Raw genomic sequence first — 20,535 nt, 5'->3', positions numbered from 1 at the left:
AAAAAAGCCATGGCCTCTGGCAAAGAACAAAATAGAAATTGTCACATGAGAGAATTTGTTAGTGTCTCATAAAACGTGGCACTTTTTTTATCAGAGGCTGTAGAAGGTGCGAGAAAACACATTTATTTGGTCTAGGCTTCAGTGTTCATTGGCGCTCTTTTCTTTTCTTTTCTTTACTTGACAGATGTATTATGAAAATAGACTGAATAAAAGATGTCTTTAATGCAGTAAAGAACTCGCATTTATTACAGTCATGAGTGCAGTTCTCTTTGACAGTCGCTACCTTTACAATTAATCCGAGTTTCAAATGTGACTGCACATGGCAGTTTTAAGCTATTTCATACCACAAACTTTAAAAATCAAATTTTATTGGATCATAATTGGGAACCAATCCTACGCCTGTCTTCAGGCAATTTATCTTTCGGGCCCGTTTGTCAAAAGCCGATTAACGCTAATCCCAGGTTAAAAATTAGCCAAGGAGTTTATTTCCTCCACTCCCAAATGCTGTTCAGCGCTGACATTCGACAAAACTTTACATTAGAAGAAGTCATTCTTGAAAAACAAAAATAAGCAAAACAATCGTTCACGAAAAAGTCGAAAACATGTAACAAAAGTTAACGCTAATCCTGGATTAAGTTAATGGGCTTTCGAACAACCGGGCCCAGATCCCAATTTTAGCTGCTTACAAATATGGCAATAACATCATCTTATTCGGACCTTTCCTCTAAAATGTCAAACTTTTTCTCGCTAAATTACTCAGGGTGAGACGAATTTCCAAGCATCAACTTACCCTCTGGGCAAGCTTTAATTTCATCTTACTACTCAAGTCTCCGAAGAGCGAGCCCCTTTTTGGTTTGAATTAAACGCAAACCCGCGTGGCATGCCGAATGGCTAAAAATTAGTTTAACCTTTGAAAATCGTCAATCGAAAATAACTAACAACAACTAAGAATCTACTGTGTAGTACCATTTTATTGAAACACCATTAACACAAGCCGCAGTACAAATTAAACAAACTTATTCAAAAATAGCAACCAACAATGCCACACTTGTGTTCAATTGATGCTTGTCCATCGGGCAACCCCCGATAAGAGATCGCCATCGTTGCACTAGCCCCCAGAAAGCCTTTTTGCCGCGCCACGTTACTATTATTTCCACCATAAAGAATATTTAAAAAACCTCCATCTTGGGTCTCTTCAACATCGCTAAATGACAAACGTCACTGAAAGCTACTGCACCGGTTACAAAGCCACGACTAAAACTGATATTTTCATAGTAATCTTGGATTTTGACAAGAATTAACGACGTAATAAATTTGGTGAATATAAATTTGAAATTTACTTTATTTCTAATAAGAAGTGCAATATTTTGTGTCAGAAATTGTATTATACTAATACTTTTATTGGTTTTAGTAAATTTAATCTCCTTTAAGGAAGGCAAACGCAAGATGACCTAATGGAAATATTACGCAACCTCCAGCCATTTTTTTTAATAAGCCAAAAAATTTGGAAATATGGAAAATATAACCAGACTAGGCGAGAATTGTCCTTCCCAGTCTATACAAGTTCCAAAAGCAAAAACAAGAAAAGAAACATTTCTATGAAGAAATAATATAATATGCGATCTGCCCAACTCAAATCCGTCTCAGTTAATCATTGAACCGCGTAAAAAATATTCTTAAGGAAAATATAAGATTCCTGAAAGTGGTAAAAGTATGGAAAGACCACTGTTTACGAAATATATACTGCCTGCTATAGATATTGTTCCTGCCTCTTTTCAGGAAGAAAGGCTGGCTATTTTCTTTATAGATAATTTCCTTTCAGCCATTTTGTATTATTATTATAACTATTATTATTATTATTATCATCATCATCATAATCATCATCATCATCATTAATATTATTAATAAGAATTTTGTTAACATAATGTACGACAAATCGAATCAAAAGGCAAAGTCATTTCATCAAAACGTACAGCTTACCCGAAGAATTAAAAACAAATCGTAGACTATGGCGAGTCTACATTCCTCGGAAAGAATCTCCAAGGGTAATGGGATTCTTGTTTTGTGTGTAAAATAAAGCGTTTTGTTTGTAAAAAGTAACAATCTCAGTCAGACCATCGAAAGCATGCTTGCCAATCACATAGCGGCCACTTGGTGTAAGCTCAATTGGAAAGTGACGGATTCTGAAAGAGAAAACAAATGGTTCTATCAGCAAATTAAAGAGGGAAAGAAGAGATTACCAAGCACGGTATATTATTTTAACATTATTTGCCAACATTTCCTACAGTATTAAGGTCTAAGAACCGATTTGAAAACTATCAGTCAAGTTAAACAAGTTTTCCGAACTTCAGTTCTGCCAGTGACGTATTCAGCTCGCAAACTCAGCTATGCAATTACGACCACACAGTTCTTGGCATTTCTGAAAAAGGCCGGTATTTCCACCCCCCCCCCCCCCTCCTCCCCCCCTCCCTTTGGTAACCACAAATACCATACAGCCAACAGAACTAATAACCCATATCCGAGTTGCTGCATGCCTCAGTTTCAAGGCGAGTCCTGGTGCACAACCATTCAAATGGGAATGAGTTGCGTATTCTTATGCAAATCAAACTCATTTCCCTTACAATAGTTGAGCACCAAGACTCACTTCGAAACCGAGACAAACAGCAACTCGGAAATGGCCCATTGGTGGTATCGATCCGTTTGGACTGAAAGGGACATGAAACTGAGGGTCAGTTCCCGCGTGAGCCTCTATTTCATGCCCCTTCCAGTCCAGTTCACAAGAATATGAAGGCAATTTTCGTCTTCCTTCAAACCTTACCTTCCAGCATACTTCACTGAGAGAACAAACGACGCAAACTGAAAAAGAACAAAACCGTAATTTTAGACATAAGATTGCCTTCAGTTTCTTCCTACGATATGAGGTTAGAAAACACCGACTATTAATATTGTACTGTAGCCTTGGTTTTTTATTTTCGTTGTTTTTAACTGAAGCAGAATAAGATGTTTGCATAATAATAGAGTTCAATTTCCGGGGGATTTGTCCGGGGCAGTGACATACTTAAAAGGAAGTACTCTTCTCGAGCGAGAAGAAGGGTTCGCTATTAATTTTGCATTTCTGGAGAGCAATTAAAAATGAAAAGACACTTTTAATGTTTTAGTTTACTCACCCTCTGTGTACTTTCTCTTATCAGATAATCCAGCTCTTTCGCACCCTGTTGGGAAAAAAAAACAAAAAAAAACTAGATGGTTAGAAACAATCATGCCATGAGGCTTGGAAGCTTAATAACTTCCGGCTAGATGCATTGACGACACAGAGCACATTCTTTGGGAGTACTCTGAATAAGGAATACACGGAAAACGGTTTATAGTTCCCTTTGTTGTTCCATTATTACTGGGTTGCCAGTATGGCAATCCCAGTCGGAAAGTGGGTGGGATTTGTTTGTTTAATTTTTTTTTCTTTTTTTTTTTTTTTCCCGTGTCGGTAAAAGTCTTGCCTGTCACTCCCCTGCTAAGTGGTATCTTTGTGCATAGAGCCTTCTTATCGTATTTTCTTAGGATAGAGAGGGTAGTGGAAATGCGTAGATTTCTCTGGTGGACACAGTAGAATGATAAACTTAACCGGCAATGGCGTCGAAAGTCATGTAACCCGAATGGCGTTTTAGTGGATCTTTGAACAAAATATACCCTTATGAAGCTCAATAATGGCAAGTCATTTGGATACTGAAGAAGAAAAGCGGTGGAATCTTAAAAGCGACGAGTAATGCACTTCGACAACAATCTGTCGCCCATCGAGCCGAAATCAAAGTGAGCTGCATTTCTAAGATTTTGCCAAGTGTGCTGTTATATAGAACACTGAAACCAAATGGAAAATTCTCTGGTAACTTATGGGTTCAACAAAGACAGAGAACGAATTGAACACCTTAAGTGGGTCTGTGATCAACTCTGCAAAGTCTTCAGGTAAAAAAAAAATGGAAATGTGACAGCCAAGAATTATTTGAAAGAAAGCTTGTCGTTCATTTTGTGCTTCATTATTCAAGGAAAAGGTTCTTCATGGAAACGGTTTGATCCTGAAATTTTAGTTTGTTGTAATATTGCGCATATTTGACACGATTGAGTTTTTTCTCTTCACGTACGTAATGAAATAGGAGGGGTTTTTGCCTCTAATAGCATATATGTTGTTTCTTTCAAAAAGATGTTCGCTGGAAAAGGTGGCCTTTGTGAATTAATAATGTTTTATGATATGTGTGCTGGATGGTTTTTATGGCAATAGTAAAGCATTTTCTTGTTATTCAAGGAAAAGGTTCTTCAGGAAAGGGTTTGAACCTGAAGTACATGGTAATTTGACACGATTGAGTTTCTTGTCTTCACGCACGCAATGAAATAGGACAAGGTTTTTGCCTCTATGAGCAAATATGTCGTTTGTTTCAAAAAATTGTTCGCTGGAAAAGGTGGGCATCATTTGACACAGATGCTTCACTTAGTTTGGCAAGTAAACACGCCGCGGTATTACTTAATCACGGTGCCCGCTGAAGGCTAATTTGTACTTCGACAAAAGACTTATATTTATGAATAAGGTCTATGTATCCAAAAAAAAGTCATACCCTCATCATTAGCTCCTCGCACTTTTGACGCGACATTTTACCATAATACCATAACTCGTCGCCTACAAAAAACAAAGATGAACTTGGAGAACACAAACAAAGACATTATAATCGTAGAAAATACGTGAAATGTCGTATGCAGTGTGATCGCTCACGTGACCATCAGCCATGTTTGCATACAAGAGAAAAGGAAGAATTTTTATAAAAATAGAGTTAAATGGTCCACTTTCGACATATTAAAATTCAGTCCTGAACAAAAGGCATCATCTCGAGGCTGTGGGGAATATACTCATTCAAATCCTTACATTTATTCCCCAGAGCCCCGAGATGATAACTTTAGTTTGGGACTGAATTTTAATATATCGAAATTGGTCTATTCCCCGCTGTTTCTTTGTTTCACTCCTTCAACACGGCTGCCGTGGAAGTCATGTGAAAACAATTTACACCTTGTATACTTGAAATGCACGACTTTTTCTTTGTAATGATGCAAAGAACAATGATCACCATATTAGGAAAAAACTTGCAAAATTACTTGGCAACAACTCCAGAGCAATGCGCAGCAGCTTGGTCTTGGGTTTGACTAACACTTCCGCTTACTTCCTGAGGTTTTGACGCAGGGGTTACTCACACTAGGAATTGAGCAACCATGCTAAAGAACTAAGCATAGCTTTAACAAAAATATTGACTTACCAAACGAACTGTTTCTTGATCTATCCTTTTTATCATTAGCAAAGTCGTCCACATCGTCATCATCCTGGTGAAATAACAGAAAGCACCTCTGAAAACCTCAACGTTTTGGATCACCGAGTTTAAAACAATCTTCTTATTTCATCTCTCGAGAGAAAGTCGGGAAATGCTCGTGTGCGAGTTTTAAGCCAATCACCAAACCCAACCTGAAGGAAAATTCCTTCCTTAATAAGCCATTTACACGATAGTCTGTTGTCGAGAAAGTTTTGTAAGACGAGAAGAGGAGAGCAGAAAACCCTGAATAACAAAGATTTTGACACAACTTTTTGGTCTTGGTTGTAAAATGAAGACATCATGCAAATGGCCTATTCTTTCGGTTAACGGTTCCTGTCTACCTGCAAAATATCCCAGAAATCCCCGGGCGTCCATCCGACCACGCCCTCGACATTCATTTTCCACCATCCTGAAGATTGTATCTCTAACAGCTGACCAACTTCGCCTTTACGAATACAAATGCATTTGCTGTTGTTTGTTGTGAAATCCTCCCTTGCAAAGTAATGTGCATTGACTTTTCCTGAAAGTTAAAAAACACGAGTTGAATGGTCCGGATGTCGGGTTTTCAAATTCCTCTCTGTGACAAATTTTAATTTTTTTCTGATGACAAGAACGGTAAAATAAGCCTTTAAGAAAAATAACATAACATTTAACAGCACGTTGAGCTCTCATTTACGAATCCCGGACACTTACATTTTTCTGGTAAGTGGCAAGAGGGAATGTTACACAAGGAACTTGAAGTCCGTGTAACAGCATTCTACAGTGGAACCTCTCATTTGGGACACCTCCATTCAGCGGACACAGAATTTGGTCCCGGAAAAATGTTCATATCAATTTTTGACTCCAACTCAACCTCTATTCAGAGGACACCTGCCCTGGTCCCGAGATTTCCCTTGAATGGAAGTCCCACTGTATTTCGATTTGCAAGCGTTTGTAAACAAAATAAAAACAAAAGACGACGAACATAAACCGCTTAAAATATAGCCAGTTTAGTTCCACGAGTTAGCTTCCAAAAACACCTGCATACATGAAAACTGTGCGATAGGATCAACACACAACAATCTAGTATGCAAAAATTTGGTGAGGATTAAGGGTGCCGGCACCCTTAATCCTCACGGTATTAATGAACGCTTTTCATTTAACTAATATATTCCTATTTTTCACGTTGCCATGTTACCACCAATAGCGTAGCTCCTACTCTACTATAAAAACTACACGTAACCCATAATCCCTCGATTCGCTCTGACGAAGGGCTAACGCTCGAAACGTCAGCTTTTAGAATCTCTGTACGGTGGTCAATTTACATTATCAACTCCGTTGATAAACCAAATTTTTGCATATTACTTCCCCACCGACGCAGCACCACAGTTTCTTTAGAAACTACCCCTTCACACAACAATCTAGGTTTGTCTCGGACTCTATTGTGTTTCCTACCAGGCTTGCGATTTTTTTTGTAAGCGCCAGGTAACGGAGGAGCCACTTCCGTAGGAACTCCCATCACATCTTGAGATGTCTTGTCTAGATCCGAGCGGGGGGTGGGTACTGGTCGCTTTGGAAGCTGTGACGAGAATGGTAATTTCTTTGGTTGGGATACAGCTTCTTCCTCGAGATATGAATTATAAATGTCACCAACTGACAACGACCGCCTGGTGTTCAAACAAAAATAAAATAATCATGCATAATGAAAAAGATACCAGGTGATGGTTTGATAAACAGGAAATTGTTATAATGACACCTCGCTTTCCAATGTTATGGTGATCATGACTTCTCGATTTGTGTATTTGACGCAGGCGGTGACTTGTGTCCATATCCCAGAATGCCCTTGGACAATGGGCCCCTAGGAACTAAAGCTTATCCCTAATTCAAAACCAGGCGCCCATCGTCCAAAGCCATCCTTAATTATGGAAACAAGTCATAATCATTTGAAGCTTCATCTTACTTATATCTGGGCGTTTGAATGCTCACAAACCAACGCTTTATGCAAGCTTAATCAAATTTCAAGGGACCATAGCAAAGGAATACACACCTTGCGTACGAAGGTTGTTGAAATCCCTTCTTTTTCAGTATGGATGATGGTACCCAGCCTCTTTTTCTGGCTGGATCCACTGTACATACAAATGCCCAGGGGCCATCCTCAGAAAGCAACTGCACAGTTTCACCAGCTGAGAGCGGCAAGTCCTCATATCGATCCGCAGTTGGAGAATAATTTGTCATGGCTACAAAATGCTCACCAGGCTAATAGAGGAAACGTACAATTGAAAAATGAGTCAAGATACAAGCCACTAAAGTGTCTGACTCAACCCATTTCCCCCATAATATTTCTAGAACTTGAAACTCAACAAACCCCCACATCTTCTGAGATCGATTATGCCGGAATATTTTAAACCTAATAATGCAAAGTACATAAATCCCGATCTATTTTTGAGGCCAAATAGTCAAAAAGGTGGCGAATCGAACACGGTAAAATATCGATCAACAATTACAATTGAAGCGCATTTATCAACATTGTGTGATTACTCACTGCGTTTGCTTGAGTTTCCACTCGAAGAAAATTTTGATATTTTCGACTTCCGTAGTTAACAATCTCGCCATCTGGAGTGCGTACTACCTTCACTCCTGGTGACGCAGTGATGTTTGCTGCTGCTTTGTACTGTTTTACTGATGTGTAACTTGGATCGTCATCTTCCTCGAAGGCGCTTAAAAGAACTGAGGGGGGTGGAGGTGGTGGGAGCTCTGGTGATCCATTGCGCGCCTTTTGAGTGAAAAAACACATTAATGTGTTTGCTGAATCTCCCAAGGGAGGTGTACTAGGGAAAGGGTTGACTCCTTGGCCAAATATGTAAGATAGAAGCTCCCAGGCCTTGATGAGCTCCTGACAGTAATAATAAACTGGTATGGTTGCTGCGCACATTGTTCAATTTGAGGCGAGACGTGATTTCATTGCACTGCGTAACTTTTGAATATCGTGGAGATAGATCACTTCACCCCTTCGTTTTAAATATCTTGTTTGACAAATGATGTCAGTTCAATAGGTCTTAGCCATTTTTTCTCAAAATTCAAGGCCCACCTTGAACCGATAGGCTTTTCGACAGCTTGTTTGTTATGGAAATTCGCATTGCTTATTGTAGCAATCTAGTTGGATGAATTTCAACGTTAGCCCAATTTTCATATATGAAAATTGTTCCACAGCACGCAATGCCTTGGGAGGCGCGATGGCCTCATGGTTAGAGTGCTCGACTCCGGATCGAGTGGTCCGGGTTCGGGTCCTGGCCTTGGACATTGTGTTGTGTTCTTGGGCAAGACACTTTACTCTCACGGTGCCTCTCTCCACACAGGTGTATAAATGGGTACAGGCAAAAATGCTGGGGGTAACCCTGCGATGGACTAGCATCCCATCCAGGGGGGTGTAGAAATAATCCTAGTCGCTTCATGCTACGGAAACCGAAGATAAGCGCCGGCCTGATGGGCCTTTCTAGGCTCGTAACAGAGACTTTTATTTTACGCAATGCCGTTCGTTTGAAGGTGGGCCTTTAACACTGCATGACCACATAATTAATGATGATAAAGCTGCGCGAGAGTTAACCGAACTACAACTCCCGGCAACTATAAATTTTGATGATGATGATGCTGGTAAAAAGCCAGTAAAGCCAAAACATCGATTTTGCATAGACTTGACTTAAATTCTGATTTTATGTGGCTGCTCGCTCTCCGAGATGTACAGCCCTTACATAAATGGCATAGTTAGCTGGCCGTGGGTTCAATAAACGTCTGAAGGACAAACAGTTGGATCTTTCAAAAACTGAGAGAACAGTGCTGCCGCGGAATGACCAACGTAAATTTTCAGACTTTAGTTCCTACAATCCCAATTATAAGAGTTGGGACCTTCCCCATTTTCCCTCCATTTTCCTCAACGAGAATTTGCGAACGGGACCAACGAGTTTGCCCATGAATTCAAAGGTCTCTGAAGAGTTTCTTGGCCGAGACGAAACGCCGCGTCAGACTAGCCACGAACATTTCACAAGAATTTGAAAATCGTTTTGCACTTGGACGTTAACATCAAAAAGAAGGCTAAAATTAAAGTCTTCTCGGAAGAAGACCGTAAATTGTAGACGCCCTTTCATAACCCGACTTGCCGAGATGTTCGACGCCATACAACATCACCCACCACAAATCAACGAGACTTTTCACAGCACTGAAACCAAACCAGCCACCTTTAAAAGAGGTACTATGATAAAAAAAATCAAATCTTTTTTTCTTTGGAAAAAACTATGTCAACTAAACTTTAAGTGACCCAAGTTTTGAGCCTTAATTTAAAAATGGCACTTGTTTATTTAAAATGACGTCACTTTTCCTAGATTCAACCCTCTGAGGTCCAGTCGGTCAATTTTGAAAGTGAGTAATGGCGGACCGTGAAATCCAAAACTTACACTAAAAGTAAACAGCCTTTGGATATCAAAGCTTAAAATTTTGCCAGGAAGGTGCTAAGCAAGCACACTTTCAAATTGTGACAGAAAAAAAGGAAGTCTTTTTTTATCATTGTACCACTTTAAGCTTTACCAGGAATTTCTTATAAAAAATCAAATGTGTCAAATCAATACAAACGTCTTCATTACTTTCAAATAACTGTGTAGTGACCGTGGTAAGGGCTTACTCGGGAAAGGTTGCTCTTACCGGTAAAGTGATTTCCTCTGCGATATCTTCACTCAAGCTGCGGGTTCTTGCTTTTACTCTGGAATGACAGAAACAAATTACAATGAGATAACAAAAACTCGAGCATTTTCAGTCAAGCTACGTCACGCGTAACCAGTTGTTTTGAAATTTGAACCGAGTATTCAAATCTGCGCGCCAGTTTTGAACCTTGCTCTAGAGATTCCGAATTACCGTGGAATATTTCCTTGATATATCAAAAAAAGTTAGTTATGAGCTTTCGTTTTATTATAAATTAACGGTGTTTCTAAAGTGAAAGCTCTTTTAAGCGTTTGATGAATTATTGTTATTGTTATTGTTATTGTGCATTTTTCGTAGCAACTTTCCGAAAAATCATGAAGATTTCATTCAAATCTCGGAAGCTCTAAAGAGGAATTCGAATGCTCATTCAGTCTTGTGCATACTGGTCACGCGTGACATAGCTTGACTGTAATCGAATTTTTACTATGCGTTTCTTTGTATTGGCCCCGCACATAATTTGTTCAACGCAGTATGAGACGGGTGAAAGTGTGCGTATTCTGCACTCTTCTGGTCGACCCTTATTGGTCAATTACAGTTGATTTTGGTTCCACAACGGTTCCTTAGGTGTTATTGTAGCGTGAGAGGCAGGCTTTCAAAGAGGACGGACGAACACAGACGATGTCCGGGCGCGAAGAAAATCGCACCGAATTCCTAGACTACTTTAAACTCAAAGTGGCCCGTTGACTTGACTTACCTTAAGTGCTTGGGAATAACAGAGGCATACTGAGGAATGCTTTCTCTGAGAAAAATAAAAGGTTTTTGCGGGTAATTAAGGAGACTCAAACCCATTAAAACACTTTCAACAAACTGCACTATTTCAAAGGATTGAATTTACCCTAATGTTTCGCATAACGGAAAAGGTTATGGTACCAAATGTAACACCAATAATTACTTGCAAGATGCACTCATTGATGTGACATTGTTACCATGGAAACAAAAAAGCCATCTAAACACGTCCTATATTTTGTTTTTAAACGCTTATGTCTCACAAACGAATTTTTTTTTAATTGCTGGAAAGTGAATAACAGACTAAGATGAAACTCTCTGCAAAGTTACAAAAAACATTCTCCGAAGAGGATTCAGAGCCACCGTAAAATTTCCCAGGAGTGAAAATGAGCGAAAAAGGAGCGGATTTCAATAAGTGTCGAAAAGTAAGTGCATGATTGCTATGGTTTCAAAATAATGCTCATTGGGATTGGCTTAAGATTCTAGCGCCACATTTTCACCTTATCAGAGGGAAAAAGAGAAAACCAATTCTGACTTCCAGGTGCATGTTTCCCTGCGAATAGGGCCAGTGGATAGACCGTGTTCATAAATGGCGGCTAAGTAATTGTTCTTTTGTCTTTATGCTAATCATCCTCCCTAGCCTCGTTAGCATGAACAAAATTCAAAAGAAATTTTGCTCTAAAGTGAGGCTAGTGAGGATGATCGGCATAAAGACAAAAGAATAATTACTTAGCCGCCGTTTATGAATACAGTCTATAGTATCTTCCTTGAGCTGTGATTGCCTCATTCAGTGGTCTGAGTCTGTTGTAATTGGCTGAACAAACTACTTGGATGTAAATCAAGGGTTTTTCTAATCCCAGCTAGTTACACCTGGCTGCAGTGCTGTGCTCTGAGATCATACATGGACTGTTGAGTGGGTGCTAGAGGAGCTTTGTCTATGCTATCATCCCGATCTATTTGAGATGCATCCTTCGTGATTCAGTCCCCATGACTGCAAGAGGGCCAATTTGCTGGGCCAGTTTGCTTTCAAATCACTGAACTGAAAAGCGCTCCCGGGGGGGTACTTTAAGAATTTTTGGGTGGGGATGTGCCGCTGGGACCCTGGAACCCTGGAACCCTTAGTCTATACCAGAGCTAGTTCAGCTGAATTTTGCTACCCTATACTAGAGTAAACTCCTACCGATTTCCGTCTAAATCCCGATACTTGGCAGTTACTAATATCCAGAAGTGTTTCATGATAGCCATTTATCGACACTGTTGGGGCTGAGTTGCGTAAACTTAAACTTTGCCAACTCGATTTTTTATATATTTTTTTAGAGGGAATTTCTGGTTTCCTTAGTCTTGATAAAATCTTCAACCGAATGGTCAGTTTCGTGAAAAATGATACCCTATTCTAGAACCAAACGCTAGGATTTATATACTCTATCCTAGAGTAAACTGCTTGAAAACCATACCCTTCACAGCGGCGCATAACTATATAGTCCATATATGGCAGTACCTCCCCCGGGAGTTGTATAACAAGTAAATTAAATGCTTGACCCTTGGTCAGTTGCCATAAGGAAAGAAATGTGTCTCAGTGGAAAAAGAGAAAAAAAGAAAAGAGACAAGGACAAAAAAACTTTGTTTTATGGTTTTCTGGGTTCTGTACGGAAGATTTACGTATTTCAATGGCTGCGATAACTTGGAAATGAAGGCTTTGGAGCCAGTCTACATTTGCATAGATATCCCCAAACAAAGTCAGGCACAGTCAAAGTGTTCACTCCGGCACCACTTTAACTGCATTCTAGCAATATTCGTACCTGCGATTTTCTGTGTTAATCTCGGGATTCCTCCTTGCATGGCTTGGTGTAAGATCCACAGCGGCATATTCTAATGCATCTGTTGTGTAAAAAAATCAAGCACTGACAAACTTAAGTGATTTTTTGGAGCACAAGTCAGAAGTCGTTATTATTGGTGCTGAACAAAACAATCATGGCTTCTAGAACAAGGATGATTTGGGTAGTGAGATTGAGGCAAAGGGTCGTAAAAGGATTAACATTAACATTAAAAAGTGAACTTACGAGGTGTGGATTGCGAGCGTAACTCCTTTGCCTTTGGAACATCTTGATTGCCATTCGCAGTCTTCATTGTTTTACTTGAGTCTCTAGGAAATAATGGCACATAATTTTAATATGTTCATTACAAAGTAAAAATTGTAATATTGCACCATCATATAGTTTTAGTAAACTGTAAATGAGAAAGACTGTTGTTGCTGATTGGCATTTAAAGTAAGAACCCACTGTATTGGTAAAAAAAAAAACAGTAAACGAAATACAAAACCATGAAGCCTAGCCTAACAACAATACCAAGCCAAAGAAGATCCAATAAAAGTCAGAGGTTTTAAAAAGAGCAGAAAAACCGGAGCAGAAGTCATCTTCATAGTCAAGTGATGAGTGTGCATGGGCGGTAAAAACCTTGATGTTGACAAGGTACCTGGAAGTGGATCCATTTCCATTATTTTATAACTCCTATGAATTGCAAACTTGCAAATATCTACCAAAACGGCAAATAGAATAAGTGGTTTCTTAACTCTGCTTTTCCTTTCGCTTTTTGTTTCCTCAGAAAACTTGACTTCTTAGCTAAGAAAAGTAAAAGCTAAGTGATATTCTTTTGACTTAATATGTAGTTGTAACAGTTGTCTACGGTTACCTTCTGGGCGGGGGAGCTCTAATGCTTGCATATATGCTGGAGTATGTAGAGCTCTTAGTAGAAAAAAGGAACAGAATAGTTAATATTCACTGTAACAAAAACAGATCTTGTTAGGCCATTCAGAAACAACAACAACAACTTATTCCGCTGATTTTAGTTATTCCTTTCTTTTATCAGAAGGGCTACACGTAGTGTCAAATAAGATAAACCAGAGAGAATCTTGCAAAAATAAAAGTGCAGGTAACAGGATTCAAGCCTATGACCGATTAATGATATTTGTTGAGATGCTCTACCATTGGCCTATATAGGAGACTTTGAAAGCTTAGTAATTTAACTTTTAATGAAGAGGGACCATACTTACGTGTATTATTATTGTTATTACAACACAAGCGTTGCCTGGTATTTATATAGCTTATAAATTTAACCTCGTTCCTCAAAGTACTTAATAATTAAATGTAGGAAGCAAATAATTTATGAATGTTATTTGAATAAGTTTTACTAAGTTAAAGTTACAGTTATTCGCTCAATTTTAGCTTTCATTAATCTTAATTTCAGTGTTTGATTATCAAAGTGCTTACCATTGCAGGGTATTGGTCATGTGGTTGTGTGCCATTTTGTAAATGATTTTGGTCACTTTTTGGATACGGTTCAGTTGAGTGAACCGCAGGGTGCTGTTCTTCCAGGAAGAGCTGTAACCAGTTGTCTTGTTGCATCGTGGAATGTAAAAATTGCTGCATTGTATTGTATGTGATGCTGCCATTAACCTGTTTAACAACAATCCAAGATTTTGGCCACTAAATTTCACTGTTTTTGCTGCAGATACCTCAATCACTAAATCAACACTCAAAGCAGCTTTTTGATCACCAATTTGTATCAGCCAAACAAAATCTTAGTATTTCACTGTCAACCGGACATAATGCCATTCCTCAATCCACTTTCCTTAAAAAAAAAACTGGTTTTTGACCTTTCTTCCAACATACCAGTACTTTTAAATCTGGTCCATGGTTAAAGCACTCTTCATAATGGTTCATCAACCCTTTAAAGACTCTTACATATACTAATTCCACAGCAGAGATCATAGATTGCTAATTTTGCTCTTAACCGGCCATTAAAGCTGCCAGGCCTCCTTTATTGGTAAGCAACAGAGTGCAGCTGTATATTTAATTGGCATCTTCAATGTTCTTAACGATAAACAATGTTTAATTGATTTTACAGCTTTACTCATGATAACAGGTTTTTTTTGTGAAATATTATAGACAGATACATTCATAGGAATAAGTGACACCTTCAGTGAACTGTGGCTTTATTAACCATGCATTAAGTGATTACATGTATTTTCCAGTATCATAAAATTTTTAGACCGTTTGCAGTGCTACTTTAACTTTGAACATGTTTCCAAAAGTTGTGCATTACTATATACACATAATAATGAGACATCTAGGAACAATAAAATTAAAGAAATTCTCTCAATCGATTTTGTTAATGTTTTTAATAGACTTTAATAAATTTATTTCAACATATAATATACTTCTTGCTAAACTTTACTGAACTAACATTTTTGACTAATTCTAAAACAGAAAAATACTTCCTAGAGAATGTGCCTGACATTTGTTTATTTAATACCAGTACTATTATTTATAGAGACACTACAGTTATTAGTTTTACTTTAACAATTATAGTAGATTATCATTATCAACATTGCTTTTGTGTTATGCTATTTTTAAGTTGATCTTTTTCTACATGGTGACCAAATCTTCTATGCAGTAATATTAACAAGAATTTACATCACCAGTGGTAGCCCAGGGAAACACAGCTAAATCTATCAAATTTCGGGTCCAAATATCATAATGCAAATTATTAAAGTGGGCAATCTACGCTTACCCTTTTTCGCTGTTCTTCTGTCAAGAATGGATCCATGTTGTCGTGTCTTGGTTTGGGAGTCAGGTTTGATCCAGGTGTGAGACCAACCTCACCCTTCAGTCTATGTATTTCATAAAAAGAAAAGGATTTTTAATACCATAGTTGATGACAACTTCAATCCTGAAATAAAGCCAGCCCATTGTCTTTACAAAGGCAACAAGGGAAATATGGAAAGGTTTTTCCTTTTTAGGATTCGAGCAAAACACCTGGCTCATTTTTCTCTCGATGTAAATACTTAGCTCTCTTTATAAATTTATTTTCTTTTGATATGAAGAATCCAATAATAATATTGATTGTTACTCCATGGATAAAAAATAGAAATAAAGTTTAAATTTGATTTGTATTATTTGTAGCAACAAGTTCCCAACTAGTATGTACAACACAAAATTTTTCATATAGATATGTATTAACTAAGGGAAGAAATCCTGGATCACAATGTTCTGTATTGCTTTAGGAGAAACTTTCAGTCACACTGGCATCTGTAGTTCAACTGCAAATGTCCCCTTCCAGTATTTTCAATTGCAAAAAATGCCTTATAACAAGAAAAACAAAAACTTGTTTACCTAATTTTCCACCAGCCGAAATTACTGGTAGCAAGAACCTCCACTTCCTCACCAGCCCTATATGTGAGTTCATCATCACTTTTTGCTGTATACGATGCAATAGCTATCCAGTACCCTAAAATTCAGGCAAAGAAATTTGTTGATCAGAAGTTTCCACATTATTTTTAGACACCAAGAAGTTTGAAATACAGGTAAACAGCTGAAACTCACGATCATCATCATCAACTTCTCTCCATTCTTCCTCCTCTTGTCCATGAACTGCATCTAGTGGCTCAAGAAATGTTGCCGGTGCAAAGCCATGTTCACCACGGGAATTCACTACAAGCCACCAGCCTAAAATATGCCAGAAAAACAATTCCATCATACATTGACTTAAGGTGGGTTTTACAGTAGTACTGCCTGTCTTTTCATAGGGTTAGGATTATGGTTAATGGCAAAACTCTTAAATAAGCAATGAACAATTAACATAACACCAGGGGTGGCGCAGTGGTGAGAGCACTCGCCTCCCACCAATGTGGCCCGGGTTCAATTCCCAGACTCGGCGTCATATGTGGGTTGAGTTTGTTGGTTCTCTACTCTGCACCGAGAGGTTTTCTCCGGGTACTCCGGTTTCCCCTCTCCTCAAAAACCAACATTTGACTTGATTTACTTTCATTGTTCATTTCAGTTTACAGTGTCCCCAATTAGCGCTCCAGCCCTAGAACGACTAGACACTTAAATAAAGTTCCTTTCCTTTCCTTTTACCAATTGAAAGTGAAACGGAGAGGTGATCCTTGTGCTTTATATCTGGACAATCTAAGAAACTGTCTCTTAGACAGTATTGCTCCCAAATGATTGGCTTCATAGCTCAGTTGGTAGAGCATGTCACTGGTAACGCAGACGTCATGGGTTCGAATCCTGTTGAAGCCAAATCAATTTTTCAGGTGTTTAAGATACAATTGGTCAAATTGTCCAGATAAGTAAGAGGACCACTGTTCTCTTTTATTTATAACAAACACTTCAAATAATACATTTATTTCATTCATACCATCAAAGTGTGTGATATTTAACAATTAGACCTGTAGACCACAAGGGCTACAGGTCAATAGCCCATGAAAGCCTCATGGGCTATTGACCAGTGGCCATTGAGGGCGAAGGGTCTAATTTATTGTTTTAGTATCACCCAACTGGTCGGACAGAGAAGGCAATAATAAAGTTATCAAATGCAAGTTGAAAAAATATATATTTGGGAATAAAACGAAAGAAAGCGTCAAGCTTTTTGCTACTCGAGGACTATTACTAATAGTCCTCTAGTAGCGTAGCCAATCAAAATGCAGCATTTGCATTAGTCCACTAGTTGGATGATACTAAAAACTAATATTATTGTTTAAAGAGAAATCGTTTGCAGTGCTTTTTGTGACAGAGTAAAACCCACATAGAATTGAATCATATATTAACAAACCTGTGTTGTTTTTTTCGATAACTGTCACCACCTCATTATCTCTCAAAGTCATTTCTCCCCTCCCACTGCCACTAAATGCTGCAACTGACTGATATCTCTCCACAATCTGCTCATCATTTCTTGATGGAGACATCACCTTGCTATTTGAAAAGAAAAATGCAAATCATTTAGTGTTTTTTTGTGTGGTTAACAGCACGCCTGAAAGCTAATACATTTTCTGTTGGAAGTACTGACAATATTATTACATGTATATGGTTCATATGGTAGAAACTATAAGTTACTAATCATAAATGACATTATCACAATGCTTAATAATATCTATTAATGATAATAATAGTAATAATAATAATAATAATAATAATAATAGCAATAACAATAATAATAAAACTTAATTTTCATTGACTAATAGCTTATAGGGTCATGCACAAATGAAATCAAATTCATATATCAAATCATACTGGTTTTTGAGGAGAGGGGAAATCCAGATTACCCGGAGAAAAACCTCTCGGAGCACAGTAGAGAACACCCAAACCCAACCCACAAGACGCTGAGTCTGGGAATCAAACCCAGGCCACATTGGTGGGAGGCAAGAGCTCTCACCACAGCGCCACCCATGTGAGCTTGTATAGTCATTAAAATAAAATGATAGACTTTTATTTAGGGATTTCAGCACCCTCCCATCTGCACCCTTTTTGATTGGGTATCACTTACCCCTTGTCATTATCATTTCGTGAAATGCCGTCTGTTGCCCATTGACTGAAGAATGCAAGAACAATTTCAGACTGGGCCACAATTGGTGACAGTTGGATAACCCTCTAAAAGAAATGGAAAAAAAAAAACCTTTTTAGAAAATATTGTTCAAAAAATGATAATTTATCCCCTTAAACCTTACATGATAAATGGCAGTTAGAGTTCTGAATCAACCAATACCTGGCAAAAGTCTTCAACATTTTTGCACTGTTTCTTGGAAAATGCTCCAAAGAGCATTCCACCAGCAAAACGTGTAACTGATAAAAAAGAACACAAGATAAGGTAAAATTGGACTAGCTCAAAAAACATAATTGTGACTTAAAAAGTCTAGGGTTTACTGAACTTTTGATCCCTCCGTAGGAAAATCCAACTGGTTTGGAGTCTCTAGTAAATTAAGTTTCCAATATTTTTTAACCACTGCAATTATCACCAAGTGGGGGTTAGATGCCAATGACCTACATGAGTTTTACACTATTGACAGCTGGCTCCTAAATGGAGATTGCTTTCAGTGCTGACAAATCCTGGAAATCCAGCCACAATCCCATTCACAGCAAAGAAGAGAAGATCACTTCACGTTAATAAACAATGGAAGGTGAAAAAAGGGAGAGTGGGCGAGTAACGGAATAATATTTCCATCTACATTCAATCACCCAATGATCCAGTATACAACACAATGGCTAGCCATCTCAAAATCTTCACCACACCACAGCAGCAAACCCATCCCAAACTCTTTTCACCCCAATTACACTGAAGTGAAGTGAGACTGGGCAATTTTTTACATACATATCCCAAGAACATTGAAAAGATAACTATTTGCAGATGTCAATACACAGGTAGTAATTTCCAGTAGGTTAATTTAATACCCAGCAAGTTATTTTCCCCTTTAGTCAAAGCTATTAAAGTCTAGAGCTGAATTTTCACCACAACTGAATTATTTATTTTTATAGTGTATCCTCTCACCAGGCAATTCTGGTATATTAACTCCAAAATTTTGTTTATCCTGAAAGAGATTCTTCAAACCAGCCTGCAGACAAGAAAAAATAATTTATATTTTTGAGAAAAGTAATAAGAAAAACAGAATTGGGCCAAACATATTGAAAAGTATCACTTGCGCATACCTAACTACATTAATTAACTGTGAGCAGAAACCCATAAGGGTTGAAACGTGTAACGGCCCCTTGTGTGCTGGGAAACAAGCTTCTTAATATTCAATTTGCTAAGTACCATATTTGGAACAACAAGAGCGAGGAGTTTCCAAATATGGTACTTAGCACTGAAAGATTCAACCAATCAGTTCGCACTGAACATTCGGAAGCTGTGAACGCATGTTACACATTTCAACCCTTATGGGTTTCTGCTGTGAGACAATACAGCCACCGTGACATTGCCAGACATCTTTGTCTGGGTCCAATAAGGGTCCAAAGAAGGTGTGCCCAAATGATGATGATAAATTGAGTCAAATAATAAGGGTCTGCAAATCTTAGAGCATTGCACTGGCATCGCAAAGCGCACAGGTTTGAGTCCCATTAAATTAAAGCCACCTGAATTTTTCAGGTGCAAATAAGAGGCAATCTTTGTTTAAATTGTTCAGATACAGTAAGTGCAAGGATCACTTCTCTCTTTCCACAATACTATCAATAATATGCACTCTACTAATTACAGCTTAAATCATGAACCTATTTTTAGCCTGAAACCATATTTACCCTACAAGGCATTACCTACTTTAAAATGTTTTTATAGAACAATTTGGATAATGTCTTACAGCACAAAGTCAGTACAGATTGGAGGAAATATATCCTGATAACAACAGTTACTATTGATTCATAAATATAAATGGAATGGAGAAATTTTGCTGAATGTCGGAAGACATATTTTTTCAATGGTGACTCTGGGATTGGGTTCTCTACCACTGAGCTCATAATAAAAGACTTGTAGGAGTGTAAGGCAATAAAAATAGGTAATAATAATTATTGTCCCACTATACTGCTGCACTGGAATTGTTGAATTCTTGCAACTGAAATGAATGTCACTGAGAGGGAATTTAACCCTGGTAGATGAAATGAAGGGGTGATATTTTTTCAATGATCATGCAATAAATATCATTTCCTCATTTCATCCACAGGGTTAACAAACTTCCATCTCAGTTGTTCATCAGATCTTTGACAAAACATTAGCTTCATAAACATCCATATATTGACTCACTTATGTTGACGGGGACATAAATATAACCACTGTAATGCAACCAATGAGCCACTAGCTTGTAAGCAGACTTTACCTTTAATACAACCAAAGGACTTGCAGAAAGGTATGCTCCTAGTCTACAAATTATGATAATGCATCTATCAATGTTAAGCCCAAGGGAGGCGGGGTAGGGGTT

General features: G+C 38.2%; 1 protein-coding gene across 3 annotated transcripts in view; it reads right to left on the bottom strand.

Moving 5' to 3' along the window:
• Positions 1-204: 204 nt before the first annotated feature.
• LOC138045075 (uncharacterized) overlaps positions 205-20,535 on the bottom strand; it is a 22,030-nt gene continuing 1,699 nt past the window's right edge. For 2 of the 3 annotated variants that reach the window (XM_068891450.1, XM_068891449.1), the window contains 22 exons: positions 19,119-19,182; positions 18,339-18,415; positions 18,120-18,223; positions 17,409-17,548; positions 16,178-16,300; positions 15,968-16,082; positions 15,366-15,465; positions 14,063-14,248; positions 13,485-13,537; positions 12,857-12,939; positions 12,596-12,674; positions 10,765-10,809; positions 10,014-10,071; positions 7,864-8,094; positions 7,369-7,577; positions 6,777-6,988; positions 5,684-5,862; positions 5,292-5,355; positions 4,602-4,663; positions 3,168-3,212; positions 2,819-2,856; positions 205-2,183 (listed from right to left, as the gene is read on the bottom strand). In XM_068891450.1, coding sequence (XP_068747551.1) covers positions 2,018-2,183; positions 2,819-2,856; positions 3,168-3,212; positions 4,602-4,663; positions 5,292-5,355; positions 5,684-5,862; positions 6,777-6,988; positions 7,369-7,577; positions 7,864-8,094; positions 10,014-10,071; positions 10,765-10,809; positions 12,596-12,674; positions 12,857-12,939; positions 13,485-13,537; positions 14,063-14,248; positions 15,366-15,465; positions 15,968-16,082; positions 16,178-16,300; positions 17,409-17,548; positions 18,120-18,223; positions 18,339-18,415; positions 19,119-19,182 — 2,433 coding nt within the window. In that variant the 3' untranslated portion in view covers positions 205-2,017. The remainder of the gene's footprint in view (positions 2,184-2,818; positions 2,857-3,167; positions 3,213-4,601; positions 4,664-5,291; positions 5,356-5,683; positions 5,863-6,776; positions 6,989-7,368; positions 7,578-7,863; positions 8,095-10,013; positions 10,072-10,764; positions 10,810-12,595; positions 12,675-12,856; positions 12,940-13,484; positions 13,538-14,062; positions 14,249-15,365; positions 15,466-15,967; positions 16,083-16,177; positions 16,301-17,408; positions 17,549-18,119; positions 18,224-18,338; positions 18,416-19,118; positions 19,183-20,535) is intronic. The other variant, XM_068891451.1, reaches the window with a different exon arrangement.

Source organism: Montipora capricornis, chromosome 4 (genome assembly GCF_036669925.1).
Source record: "Montipora capricornis isolate CH-2021 chromosome 4, ASM3666992v2, whole genome shotgun sequence".
Lineage (NCBI taxonomy): Eukaryota > Metazoa > Cnidaria > Anthozoa > Scleractinia > Acroporidae > Montipora > Montipora capricornis.
The sequence above is the reverse complement of the archived record's forward strand: the minus strand, read 5'-3'. Positions and strand labels throughout refer to the sequence as shown.